This window comes from Candida tropicalis (assembly GCF_000006335.3).
Source record: "Candida tropicalis MYA-3404 genomic scaffold supercont3.3, whole genome shotgun sequence".
Lineage (NCBI taxonomy): Eukaryota > Fungi > Ascomycota > Pichiomycetes > Serinales > Debaryomycetaceae > Candida > Candida tropicalis.
Window position 1 is genome coordinate 1,580,910 of NW_003020055.1, and position 13,523 is coordinate 1,594,432.

At 29.5% G+C, this 13,523-nt stretch overlaps 7 protein-coding genes across 7 annotated transcripts; 5 read left to right on the top strand and 2 right to left on the bottom strand. All coding sequences in view use genetic code 12, as the record gives it.

Annotated features, from left to right (window-relative positions):
• Positions 1–43: 43 nt before the first annotated feature.
• Positions 44–1,429, top strand: ALG2 (GDP-Man:Man(1)GlcNAc(2)-PP-dolichol alpha-1,3-mannosyltransferase; the record flags this gene model as incomplete). Its single annotated transcript, XM_002548405.1, has 1 exon — positions 44–1,429. One exon carries the CDS (start codon positions 44–46, stop codon positions 1,427–1,429), a length of 1,386 nt encoding a protein of 461 aa, XP_002548451.1.
• A 413-nt stretch (positions 1,430–1,842) lies between these two features.
• Positions 1,843–2,658, bottom strand: CTRG_02749 (uncharacterized protein; the record flags this gene model as incomplete). Its single annotated transcript, XM_002548406.1, has 1 exon — positions 1,843–2,658. One exon carries the CDS (start codon positions 2,656–2,658, stop codon positions 1,843–1,845), a length of 816 nt encoding a protein of 271 aa, XP_002548452.1.
• Positions 2,659–3,970: 1,312 nt separating this feature from the next.
• Positions 3,971–4,420, top strand: CTRG_02750 (uncharacterized protein; the record flags this gene model as incomplete). Its single annotated transcript, XM_002548407.1, has 1 exon — positions 3,971–4,420. One exon carries the CDS (start codon positions 3,971–3,973, stop codon positions 4,418–4,420), a length of 450 nt encoding a protein of 149 aa, XP_002548453.1.
• A 2,787-nt stretch (positions 4,421–7,207) lies between these two features.
• FLO8 (Flo8p) lies at positions 7,208–9,754 on the top strand (the record flags this gene model as incomplete). The annotated part of the gene is made up of 1 exon (XM_002548408.1): positions 7,208–9,754. The coding sequence occupies one exon, from the start codon at positions 7,208–7,210 to the stop codon at positions 9,752–9,754; it is 2,547 nt and encodes an 848-aa protein (XP_002548454.1).
• Positions 9,755–10,128: 374 nt separating this feature from the next.
• On the bottom strand, positions 10,129–11,553 carry CTRG_02752 (dolichyl-P-Man:Man(5)GlcNAc(2)-PP-dolichol alpha-1,3-mannosyltransferase; the record flags this gene model as incomplete). The annotated part of the gene is made up of 1 exon (XM_002548409.1): positions 10,129–11,553. The coding sequence occupies one exon, from the start codon at positions 11,551–11,553 to the stop codon at positions 10,129–10,131; it is 1,425 nt and encodes a 474-aa protein (XP_002548455.1).
• Positions 11,554–12,213: 660 nt separating this feature from the next.
• CTRG_02753 (uncharacterized protein) lies at positions 12,214–12,675 on the top strand (the record flags this gene model as incomplete). The annotated part of the gene is made up of 1 exon (XM_002548410.1): positions 12,214–12,675. The coding sequence occupies one exon, from the start codon at positions 12,214–12,216 to the stop codon at positions 12,673–12,675; it is 462 nt and encodes a 153-aa protein (XP_002548456.1).
• Positions 12,676–12,750: 75 nt separating this feature from the next.
• CTRG_02754 (uncharacterized protein) lies at positions 12,751–13,494 on the top strand (the record flags this gene model as incomplete). The annotated part of the gene is made up of 1 exon (XM_002548411.1): positions 12,751–13,494. The coding sequence occupies one exon, from the start codon at positions 12,751–12,753 to the stop codon at positions 13,492–13,494; it is 744 nt and encodes a 247-aa protein (XP_002548457.1).
• Between the last annotated feature and the right edge of the window lie 29 nt (positions 13,495–13,523).

The following is a 13,523-nucleotide window of genomic DNA, read 5'->3' on the forward strand; positions in this document are numbered from 1 at the left end:
ATAGATTGATCTACCCCCCCTCCCTAGATTTATTGTTACTGACATGTCAAAGAAATCATACAAGATAGCATTTGTTCATCCAGATTTAGGAATTGGAGGTGCAGAAAGATTAGTTGTTGATGCAGCTGTTGGATTACAAGATTTAGATAATGATATCATTATTTATACATCACATTGTGATTTAACTCATTGTTTTGAAGAAGTTAGTTCAGGTCAATTAAAAGTATCCGTTCATGGAGATTTCTTACCAACTAATGTATTTAAGAAATTTCATATTTTATTTGCCATATTTAGACAATTTTATTTAGTTTTAACATTGATTATATCTGGTAAAATTAAAGAATATGATTTTTTCATAGTTGATCAATTATCTTTCTGTGTTCCATTATTAAGTTTATTTAGTTCTCCACAATGTCGAGTTTTGTTTTATTGTCATTTTCCTGATCAATTATTAACTAAAAGATCAAGTTTTATTAAAAGTTTATATCGTGTACCATTTGATTTCATTGAAGAATGGACAACTGGATGGAGTGATCAAATTGTTGTTAATTCAAATTTTACTAAACAAATATTTCATGATACTTTTAAAAGATTGAATAATATTAATCCTGGTGTAATTTATCCATGTGTTGATACCGAAATTATTAACGATGAATCAAGTGATGAAGAAGTTTTGAAATTTTTTAAAGATTCTCGATATTTCTTATCAATTAATAGATTTGAAAGAGCTAAAAATATTGAATTGGCTATTCAAGCATTTGCAAAACTGAAGAAATTAATACCTGGTAAACCAAGATTAGTTATTGCTGGTGGATATGATGCAAGAGTTTTAGAAAATGTTGAATATTTAAAAGAATTGTGTTCATTATGTGATAATTTAAAATTAACAAACTTCACCATTAGAGGTAAATTAATTGTAATGCCACCTTCTACTGACGTATTATTTTTACCTTCAATTAAAAGTTCATTGAAAACTTCATTATTGAAAAATGCCGAATTGTTATTGTATACTCCAGGAAGAGAACATTTTGGTATTGTTCCAGTTGAAAGTATGTTGTATAAAACTCCGGTATTGGCAATCAATTTTGGAGGTCCTTTGGAAACTGTTGTTAATTATGATGGTGAAAATATAACTAAAGCTACAGGATTCACCTCTCCTGGAGATTATGAAAAATGGGCTAAGATTATGATTAAATATTATAATGATACTGATAAATCTATCAAACAGAAACTTGGTGAAAATGGATATAATAGAGTATTGAATAATTTTTCAAGAGATGAAACCAGTAAAGAATTTTACAAAAATTTACAAGAATCAGCATCAACTAAACTGACAAGTATTAAAATACCTGAATTATCTAAATTCATTCCATTTTTAGTCATTACATTCTCCTATATAATTTATAGATTATTTTTTAGTTTAAAGTAAAATATCATTTGAATACATTTTTAATTGCTTGCCATAAATGTAATTTTGTATCAATATCTTTATTTACATGGATTTCACGTGGTGATATACTTGAAGAATCACCATTTCCCAATAAATTCAAAAATCCTCCTGTTCTTTTCTTATCTTGATATTCCATTAGTACATGATTTGATTTCTTTAATGTTTTATTCTTTTCAAACCATTTATTTATTGTAGTTGGGAAATTTTCCAACATTCTTTCATAACCTTGTTTAATTTCTTTATCAATTGATAATTTAAATTTATGACTTGATATTGAAGGACATTGTAAATTATAATTTCTAATTTCTTGATTTATTAATTCAATTTTAGTTTCAATATATTTTAAATCTGATTCATTTAATAAATTATTAAGATTTGTTTTCAATGCAAATTTATGAATTTTTTTTATCAAATTCATTTTCAATATTATCAATTATTTTTGAATTTTGAATAATATTTGATAATTCAGAATTATAAATCATCCAATTAAACCAAATTTCATTAATTTTAAATTTAAATTCTTCAATATTTCGATCTAATGATAATTGATTTTCAATCCAAATTGGTTTAACATTTTGATTTTTTAAAATTTGATTCATAAAATAATTTGAATCATTACAATTTTTTAAATGTTCTTTATTTAATGGTTTACCTCGAATTTTATTCATTTCTTTATCTTTAAATTTCCCAGTTTTTTGATTTATAACTGAATTAATTTTATTACTTGCTAAATTTTCAACAAAATCAATTGAATGTAAATTATTATTCATTAACATTGATGGTCCTAATAATCTTTCTTTATACATTTCTCTAAATCCATCATCATCATCTTGATTATCTTTCTTGTTAATTTTATAATCAAGAGAAATATCTCTTGCTATGGCTAATTTTTCATTATTTGAAGGTTTCTTACGTTTGATATTTATAGGTATTGGTTTTTCTTTAGGTTTGGAATCTATAATCATTCTTAAATTTGAATCGTAATTTGATTCTTTTCCAATCCATGGATCTGAATTATATATATCTTTGGCATGTTTATTATAATTTAAAATCTTTTCATTTTTAATATATGATTTTGCTTGATTTATATTTAATTGTTCATAATTATTGGAATATTTTGAAAGGATTTGATTAATTGAATTGTCAACTTGTTTAATATTCGATATTGATGAAGATGTAGTTATTTTTTCTTCAAGAATTTGTTTCATTCTATCAACTATTGCTGATTGAATTTCCTCTGGATTTGACGTTCCTGTTGATGATGATGATGATGATGGTGATGGTGACGAGGTAGGTTTCTCTTCTTCTTTCTTTGATGTAGCATTTTTGGATAACGTTCAAAAACTTAATGAAGTTGAGTTGATAAGTCGTGGTTTATTAATAGTTCCCCTTAGCATTAATGATTATACTAAGAATATTGTGGTTGATTGAAGAGATTTGTATTTTTCAATGATGATTTGATATCGCGGGGCAACTTGAAAATCATTACTCCTATTGGTTAGAACACGACTTGTTAGGAATGCAAAAATCTCATGGAAACTTGACTATGTTGCTAGTCAGGTGGATATGAAAATAAGGAATAATGATTCACTATTAACTTTGTTGCAATTTTAATGGTTTCCCTTATTCTCTTGTAGGAAACATTACCCGTATGTCAAGTGAGACAAAAAGTCTTCATTTGTTCAAAATAATTTCCAACTTATTCTTTCATGGATTCTAAGACTTAAATAGCATCAAAATAATATTATTACCCTATTTGCATGTTTCTGGATAAATTGTTGAATCCTGGGTAATGTTACTATCAGTTGAATTTTTGGCATTGAAAGTTACATTTATTAAAGAAAAAGTGCAAAACTTTAACAAAATATATTTCTGTGAATAATTCACAACAACTCAAATGAATAATACGATTTCAAAAAAAGAATCCCTTTTCCATTTTAAATACAGAATAGAACTTCCCTTAGAATAGTAGAAGTCCAGTTTTATTCTAATAATTCCCACCAGTGCTACCAATTGGTTTATGTATACAACTGTTGCACTTTTCTAAATTTTACAAACAGTATAACTTAATTGAGATGGCAGACAAGTATACTTTGAATTACTAACTGAAGGGCGGTGATTTTATTGGAGTTTAAAATTGATTGCAAAAAAAAAAAAAACAAACCAGAATAGAGTATTGATTATTTTGTGATTTGATTGGTTGAGAAAAACTAAAAGAGTAAGAAAGAATGGTTTGTATTCCTTGCGCCCAATGACCTCGTGGTAGTTGTCGCGTGGTGGTGGTAGTGGTGGTGGTCGTCATTTTTTGCTTCATGTCTCGTGTGGGAATTTTCTTATTTTTTCATGCCAGCCCAGCCTAGCCCAGCCCAAGGAGGAGAACCTAAAATATAATAACAATTAAAAAAAAAAAAAATAAAAAATCAATTGTAAAACATAGAATCAAGGTTTATGATTTATTCACCTTTTAGACAACAGCATAAGCTAAAAGAGAGAAAGAAGCAGTGGTAACAATAGAATATAATGAAATATCCAAAACGTGAGATTAATAGTGAACCATTTAAAAATCAGTTAGATATTATTGAAAGAATAACAATTGAAATTAAACATCAATCAAATAATCCAATATTTAAAACTAATCAAAGATTCACCAATAATCAAAACTATAATAGATACCACCACCACCACAATAATAATAACAACAACAATAAGAACAAAAAGTATGGTGGTTCAAATTATCAGTATAATAATTATGGAAATTTTCAACCTGCTTTAAACGTAGAGACAACAACAACAAGTACAACTACAAGGTTAGATTTTAATAATGAGAATTTACAATATAAATTAGTTGATAAATTATTTGATCCTTTTAAACCGGTTGAATTAGATTATGGATCAATGAATACTAATATATGGAGAAGTAATAACGATACTACTAATAATAATGGATCGAATGGTAATTGTATTTATTAGGAATTATCAAATTGGGGGAGAAGGGGGACACTATTTAGGATGAAAGTGGTGGTTTATTTATAAGGTTGATTTTTATAACATTGTATTTTTCAATTTTTCTTTCTTTTTGTATTAGAGAATGTGGTTATTTTTTATTTTGATTTGATTTGAATAGAGTATTCGTTAATTATTATTATTATTTCTGGTTAATAAGAGTATTATCATAGTTATTTATTTAATTGTATAGATTGGTTTTTTTATTTGTTTAATTATTAGAATTGACATTAATTTATTGGTGAATGATGATTTCGTTGTAGTTTTCAGATCGTCGTGGTTGGGACGGCGCCGGGAGGGGGGGGGGGGGGGGGAGAGAGAACAGTGACGAAAACGGGGATAAATAAACGTGATCTCGTTGTAGGCTACGACGATACCAAGGAAAGGCAAAAACCTAAATAAAGTCAGAAGACATTTATTATGAATAACAAAAAAGGTTTAGTGGGTGATTTTACAAGGATGGTATTATATCATGGTTTAATGAAAACCATCTTTATATACTCGTTTATGTGTGTATACGTATATGTCAAAGCTTATATAGGACAAGTGGTAGCCGCACCAATGATGAAAGTTGGAGAAAATGCAGAAAACTGAAATAAATATAGCCCTAACAGAAGTGTACATATTTATAAAATGAGGGTATCTATCAGGCGATAAATCCCCCATTTGACACAGTTTAATACTACAGTTTCATTAGGGGGTTTTAATAATAAATTCAATAAAGTATATTATCTATTTTGCTCCCCACATTTGCTTTCTTTCTTTCTTACCTTTCACTCGCTTCCCCCTTAATTAGCAATCTAAAATGCATAGAAAGAGAGGGTGAGGATTGGTGATGTATACCATTTATGATAAACATAACTTTACTCTAAATTTCTGTCAAGTATTAAGACATTGAAAGCAATTTATGACATAAGAGAATGACTACATGTATCATACAAGTACAAATTCACCATCAGATGATTTCTGCTACATGTTCAACCACAACAACAACAAAAATTTAGTCTCTTCCTACTCCAAGACCATGATGCTTACTGTAAAGTAAAGAATGTGTTTCAATAAGAATAAGATTAAGACGTGACAGAAAGGATTAGCGTGATCTTTAAAGTTTTATTTATTCGACGAATTATGTAAAACGTAGAAAGGGATTTAGCTCAGACTTTTTTTTTCTTTTAGTATGTATTCCAATATCTGTATGTCTGTACATATTCCTTTCTTCTTATCTTCATCATCGACATCTTTTTCCTCCACTTGTTTTTAATCGTAAATTCCATCTTTCTTTTATTTAATTGGTTATATGTACATATCTAATCTTAAGACAGGACAAGATCGGTAATAATTGAACCTTTTCTTTATTTTTGTTTTAGGATTTAAAAGTTTAAAACAAAAAAAAACGGATACAAGAGATCTTCTGATTGATATAATAAGAAATAACAAAAATAAGGGTAAATCTTTCTGGATATTGTACATAATAAAGAATATGACATAAATATCCTAACGTGTACTTTGATCTGTATAGATTATATTACCCCCTCCCAGATTCAATTCAAATGTCAATTCTTTGTATCCCATTGGACATTGAAATAGTGTTGTTGATACCAATAATAAACCTATCAACAACAGAAGTATTATCTACGTGTTTACACTAGCTCCTCCTTCCCGCCCCCTCTTTAATCTTCTTTGTTTGTGTTATCTATTAGGGGGGGGATTTCATAATTAGATCCACAGTGTGTAATAACCAGCACTCACCTAAATTCAAAATAATACGGTGCACCCTTTTTTCTTTTTAGAAAAAAAAAAAAATTTAATCTCTGTCTTTTCTCTCCCTAATTGTTCATCTTGTCATCTTTTCTTCAATTTCCCCTTTGTTTGGTTTTTAATTACTCTTGTGTGTGTTTATATCTACTATTAAGTAGTCCAGTATCTCTGATCACATGACCTGTCGTTTAATTACTATCAACTCTTGATGTATTGACCTTACAAGACAAGATTATTTTGAAAAAAAAAAAAAAAAGAAAATTGTCTGATACTGCATACAGTGTATTTTAAGATTTATGCACGACCGACAATTTATCTACATTTCTAAATTTTTTTTTTTCTTTTTTCCTTAATTTCCCACGCCTCTCCTCTCCTCTACTCCCCTCCTTCTCCTGTCCTTCTCCATTAATTCATAATTTTATTTTATTTACATTGCCAGGAATTGACAATAGTTTTTATAGTAAAACGTTACATCAATGAATTGTAGTCAACCTTACGAGATGAGCAAAAGAAGTACATAAGGATAAGGTCTTTTTATTGCTGAGAAAAGTGTCTGACTATTGTGCATGTGGACACGACACCAAAAAGTTTCTTTTTTTTTTTTTTGGGCGAGATCTTTTTATTTCTTACCATCAACAAAGACAGTGACAGTAACATATTCAATCAAGCAGACAAGCAGACAAACAGACAAACTGTAGGCCAAAAAAAAAAAAAAAAACAAAAAAAAAAGTGAACCATTTTTTCTTCTCTCTCTCTTTCATTCATTCTCACTCTCACTGTGAAAAATATAATTATTTATTTATTTATTTATTTATTTATTTGTTTACTTACTCAAGTTTCATTTATCTTTTATCTTTTATTTCTATTACATCTCTTACCTGTCTCTGTACAATTAGATATTTCTCACAAGAAGTGGTATTTAGAACATTATAGAAACAGAAACAGGAACAGAAACAAAAGAAGAAGAAGAAGAAGAAGAAGTATAAGGGAACTACAATGAATCACAAACCTTTGGTGTCTGAAAATGAAGGTCCAACTTCGGCTGGTAATTCAACTCCAGCAACAACAACAGCTATCAATACAGCAGCAGCAGCATCAACATCAGCATCAACTACTCAATCAACAGCAACAAAACAAATTTTAAATTCATTGATTTTGGATTTCTTACAAAAACAACAGTTGGTTGAAACTGCTAAAGTATTCACCAGAGAAATCCCCAATCTATCAAATGTACCTCCTACAATGGATTGTCCTCAAGGATTTTTATTTGAATGGTGGCTGATTTTTTTCGATTTATTCAAAGTTAAATACGGTGATTCTTCAAATATGAATAAATCAAATCTTCCCTATTATGAATACTATAAATTACAACAAATGCAGAAACAACAACAACTTCAAATGCATCCTCAGCCCCTTCATCTCCAACAACAACAACAACTTCAACAACATCAACCTCAATCACAGCAACAACAGCATCCACCTTCTGCTCAACAACAGGGTCCTCATCCACCCAATCAACAACAACAACCACAACCACAACCAGTTCCACAACAACAGATTACTCCCCAACATCAACAAGGACCACATGTTCAACAACTAGTCCCTCCACAACAAGGACCACCTCAGCAGCAACAACAACAACAACAACAACCAGGACATTTAAGTCAACAAAATACTCCACAACCACCTGGTTCAGCGAATAGTGCCAATTTCCCAATGAATATGCAACAAAATCATCCCCAACAACAAATGTTTCCTATGAATCAACAACAATTCCAACAAATGCCAAATGGTGGTCAACATCAACCAACTATGGAGCAACAACAAAGAATGGCAATGATGATGAAACAACAAGCTTTAGCAGCACAAAGACAGCACCAAATGCCAATGAATGGCATGGACCAACAACAACAAGCTGCTCACCAACAACAAATGATGAATGCTGCAGCCGCAGCAGCAGCGGGAGGCGGGGCTGCCACTGGTGCTGGTGCTGGTGGTCCAGCAAATTTAAACTTGCAACAACAAATGTTTTTGCAACAGCAACAACAAGCTGGACAACCAAAAAATTTCCAACAACAAGCTCAAAATCAAATGAACAATTTACGTCAACAAGCAGCAATGGCAGCACAACAACAAGCTCAAGCTCAACAAGTTCATTTACAATCCAATTTGGCATCTGTTGCTGGAAATGATTCTTCGAAGAATAATTCTCCTGTTGGAAGTGGAAATAGATCCAATCAGCAACCAACCCCACAATTAGGTTCAGCCCCACCACCAGGTCCCCAACAGCAAGGACCACAAGGACAAGGACAACAAAATTTCCCACAGTCTATGAATGGTTTACCAAATCAAGGTATGACTCCACCAATGAATAAATTAAATGGACCTCAAAAGAAAAATACTCCTGGACCAAATAATAGTAATAATAATAATAACAGTAGTAGTGGTATGACTACTGGTAGAAACAATAATGATTTACAAGATTATCAAAATCAATTAATGTTGTTGGAAAAACAAAATAAAAAGAGATTAGAAATTGCAAGAAGTACCGGGAATTCTGATCCAAACTTGATGAATGCCTCCGGAATGCTACTCCCAGGTCAAAATCAACAAGGTCAATCCCAGTCACAATCACAATCACAGTCTCATTCTCAACAACATACTCCAAATCAACAGCCGACACCTGCAACTTTCCACCCACCTGCTCCTGGTCAATTTAATCAAAAGCCATCCCCAGCTCCATCTAATCATTCTCCTGCATTAACCAATAAACCATCCCCAGCAATGGGCCATAAGAAACCAAAGAAGGAAACTGCCAAAAAGGGTAGAAAAGCAAGTGCAACTGGTCAAGCGACACCATCTACATCACAACCTACAAGTGCTGGCACTGAGCAAAATATTCAACAACATGTTCAACCACCTCCCGAACAAACACATCCTTCATCTCAACAAGATCAACGTACAGCATCTAATACTCCAAGTCTAGCCAAGAAAGAATTTCAGCCTTTAACTCCAAGATCTGAACCAATTACTGAAACAACTAAAAAGAAACGTAAAGGTAGTAAAATTAGTGAAACTTCACCAAAGAAACAAAATAAACCTGTTCCAAATGCAAATACCAATGGTAATAGTAAATTAGATAGTGTTATTAAAGAAGAGACTGAAATTACATTGAAAAAGGATGAATCCGATTTAGAGTTAAATCCACCACCTGCACCTACACAAACTGCTATGTCTGGAGCATTTAATGATGCTACTGATCAAATATTTGATGTTAATTTATTAGATAGTGGACATAATCAAAATGGTAATCATAGTTCAAATAATAGTCATAATGGTGGCACAGGAAGTACCTCTGGAGGAGGACCAAATGGAGGAGGAACAGGAGGAGTCTTTGGTGATTCTAATCAAGGATTTGATGATATTAATTTTAATATTGATGATATTTGGAATGGCACAGGTGCTGGCGATGTTGATGGATCATTAAACGATAGTTTTAATGCTATTAATTGGAATGTTGATGCCATTGAAGGCGGTGATTAACCTCTTTTATTTTATTAAATAAAGAATCTTTCGAACTAAACTAAAATCAAAACCAAATCCAAAAAAAATTAAAATAAAAAAAAAAGAAAACTGTACATTTTTATTTGTTATTCCTTATTAGTTTCTGTTTGTGTGTGTTTGTGTGTGTGTGTTTTTATTTACTATTCTTCTTCTTTTTATTATTCGTATACTTTGTAATATTCTTCGTTATTATACTTTTTGTTTTGTTTTATTTTAGTTTATTGTCTTTTATATATATTCAAAGATCTTCTGTATAATGATTATATAACTCTTTTTAATTTCTGTCGATAATTGTGTATTATATATATATATATAATAATAATAATAATATATGTTATTATATGTTTGTTCATCTATTCATCTTTCTTTGTTGGTTCAACTACTGGTTGAGTCTTTGGGAACCAATTGTTGAAATTCCACCAAGTTGAAGCAACGATCAATGATAAAATTGCAATTAATACACTTGAACTTAATGGGGTAGAAGGGAAAACATTCCAACACCATTCATGTAATATCCATAATGGGATACTTATAAATATTGGGAAATTAAAAAACAATAATCCTGGAATTGACCAAAGATACCAACTTAAAAATTGATAATGTAAAGATCTTGAAAATAAAACACCAATTAAATTAGTTATACTTAAAATTATAAAAATCAATTGTGGACCAATTATAGTATCATTTAATAAGTTATTATTCGAAGATCCAGTTGATTTAAAACTAAATATATCTTTAAGTAATTGTATCAATGATTTACCAATAATTTTGGAATTTAAAAATCTTGTAAAGATGAAAATTAAAAGAATTGAAATATGTAAAACAAGTAAAATTGATGAAAATTCATTTGATAAAAAGATTGATTCAGGTATAAATTTCCAATTAACTGTCCATTCATATAAAAATTTTCTTTTAAAATTAAAAGCTTGATTAATATAATTCCAACGAATAATCAGGGCAATTTCATCATTATAATATAAAGGTAATAAGAAATTCCAACCCATAATTAATTGAATTAATGGAATAATTAATAATGTAATTATAAATTTAATTAAATTTTCATCTAATAAAAAATAAACAATTATAATAAAACCTGGCAAATATAATAAAGCATTCATTTTAATTGATATTGAAATACTGTATAAATCAGCAGATAATAAACATAACATGAATGTAATTAATTTATTTGATTTATTAAATGAACTTGCTTGTTGTAATAATATAATCATACCTAATATTGAACAAGTTGTCCAACAATCATTAAATAATCTTAAAACATAAATTGATATTAATCTTTTACTCAATATAAATAAATAAATAACCCAAGGTTGTAAATTAATTATATTCGAATAAATAACACATGTAAAAGCAATTGAAATAGTAAACAAATATGAAAATATCAATTGTACTTCTTTAATATTCCCATCAGTTAATGATTTTATAATTTGATAAATTTGTACAAATCCTCCAGGATAAACAATTGGTCCAGAATCTCCATAAATTTCATCATACATTAATTCTCCTTTATTAATTAATTCAATTTGTTGCATATATGTTTTAAAATCAATTTCAGTATATGGAATTTTATTAATTACAATCTTAGTTAATATTGATGCAATACAAATTATAATTGGATAAGTAATTATTGTACATTGTGGATTAATAACAAGTGCAATTGATCCATTATAAATATCAAGTAAAACATTCTTTAACGTGAATTCCGGTTTCTCTTCTTTCTTAATATCCTTCTCCGGTACTTTGTTGACTACTTCCGACATTTGGTTAATTAATGTGTTGTCATACAATCGTTGATGGTGATGACGATAATGATGCAGGTGATGATGATAATGTTTTGTTTGTTTGAAACAAAAAAAAAAAATTATCGCGGTCGTGTAATTTTTTCACTAGATGTCACGTGCCACATATTTTTGGCACTTGCGCACGAGCTTATCTTGGTGGTAAGAGACACGACCCTTTTTTTTTTTGCAACAATTTGTTGATTCTGTTATTCGTCAAATGTGGGAAGGACATATAATTAGGTCTTATTCGAGTACAAAAGCTTTATATATATCCTGTTTGAAAAGTTATCGATAAACGACCATAGAGATTCATGTTTGAAAACTAAGCAATATGCAAAATTTGAAAATGTTGAATCTTTCATTAAGTTTATTGATAAAAATTAATTTGTTAAACCAAAAGAAATTCAAGTTAAAAGTATAGATAATTTGGTCAAATTATATGAATCTCATGAAGAGTTATTCAAAAACTGTAACATTACAATAATACCTACAAAAGAAGAATTAAAGAATCAAGATTTTCAAAAATTGGCAAATATTCCGTATCATTTCGCTGAATTTGCAAATGTGAAACAATTTGATAACTTTCTGGTATTTGATAATTTTACTAAATTTGAATACTTTTCAGGAGGAATAGAATGGATGCATAGAATTGACAAAGTTTCTGTTGATTTATATTTTATTGACAAAAATTTTATCCAACAACCATTTTTCCTTAATTTGACAAGATTGAAATTAGGTAGCTTGGTACCAGGAGATGCAAAGTATATTCCAAGAAATTTAAAACAATTGACTTTTGGTATCTTCAGGGTTGAAGAAATAAAACCATATTTAGACTTGCCCAACTCTACTCTTGAGTCGCTATCCATTATTATTTGGTTTATTTTCAGCGGTGAGGTGGTTGATTGTGATTTGGCATATTTGACAAATTTACGAGAATTGACTTTTGTTGGTCCTTGTCGTGACTGGGGATCATACTATTCACAATACTATAAATTACCATCAAATTTGGTTACTTTAGTAGTCAGAGAAGATCTATTGTATCCTACAGAGGATGACATTGCTGTCTGCCCCGACTTAACTACTATTAACTGTCCTGGGTAGAAATTAAATGACCTTGATAAAGATGGCGAATCTTTTCGATTCTCCAATAAAGTTAAGAGTTTACAACTTTCAAATATGTATGTAATGAAGAAACATCTAAAGAAATACCACAACAAAACAGAAGAAAAAGTTGGTAGAATACCAATAGAAGATATTTTTCCAGAATCATTACGATCATTAAAACTAGTTGATGAGATCTCATTATATGATTTTGGAATAGACATTGATCCTTGTGATTTTATACTTGATTTACAGAATTTCAAATATCTTGAGAGTTTTGAATTTTGGAGAGGTTATTATCAGACTAAGAATTTGCCAATTAGTTTAACAAGACTTCGTCTCGTGGAGATTACAGTAATAGATTTCAATGAATTGAAATATTTAACGAATTTGGTCACTCTTGAACTTTATGAATATTCAGACCTACCAAATCTTGAAATAAAATCACCAAATCTTAGGTATATCGATTTTTCAGATAGCAAGATAGGTAAATTAACTCCCGAAAGATTAAAATTACCATTAAATGTTTTAGAAATCAAAATGTGTAATTGTGAAATTGATTCAATTGATGATTGTTTTGAATTTCCACCAGATTTACAGGTATTGTTTTTAGATGGTAATAATTTACATCAAGTACCATCGAATTTACCATCAAGTTTGAAAATATTGGGTCTCAAATATAATAGATTTGAATTACGTTCAATAATGCCTAGTTTTCCTAACTCATTGAAATTCTTAAATATTGAAGAAACCGGTATAACTAGATGCAAGTTTGGTACAGAATATGATAAATTAGAACCAATTTTAACTGATTATTAACCAACACTAAAACATAGGAAGAGATGTTA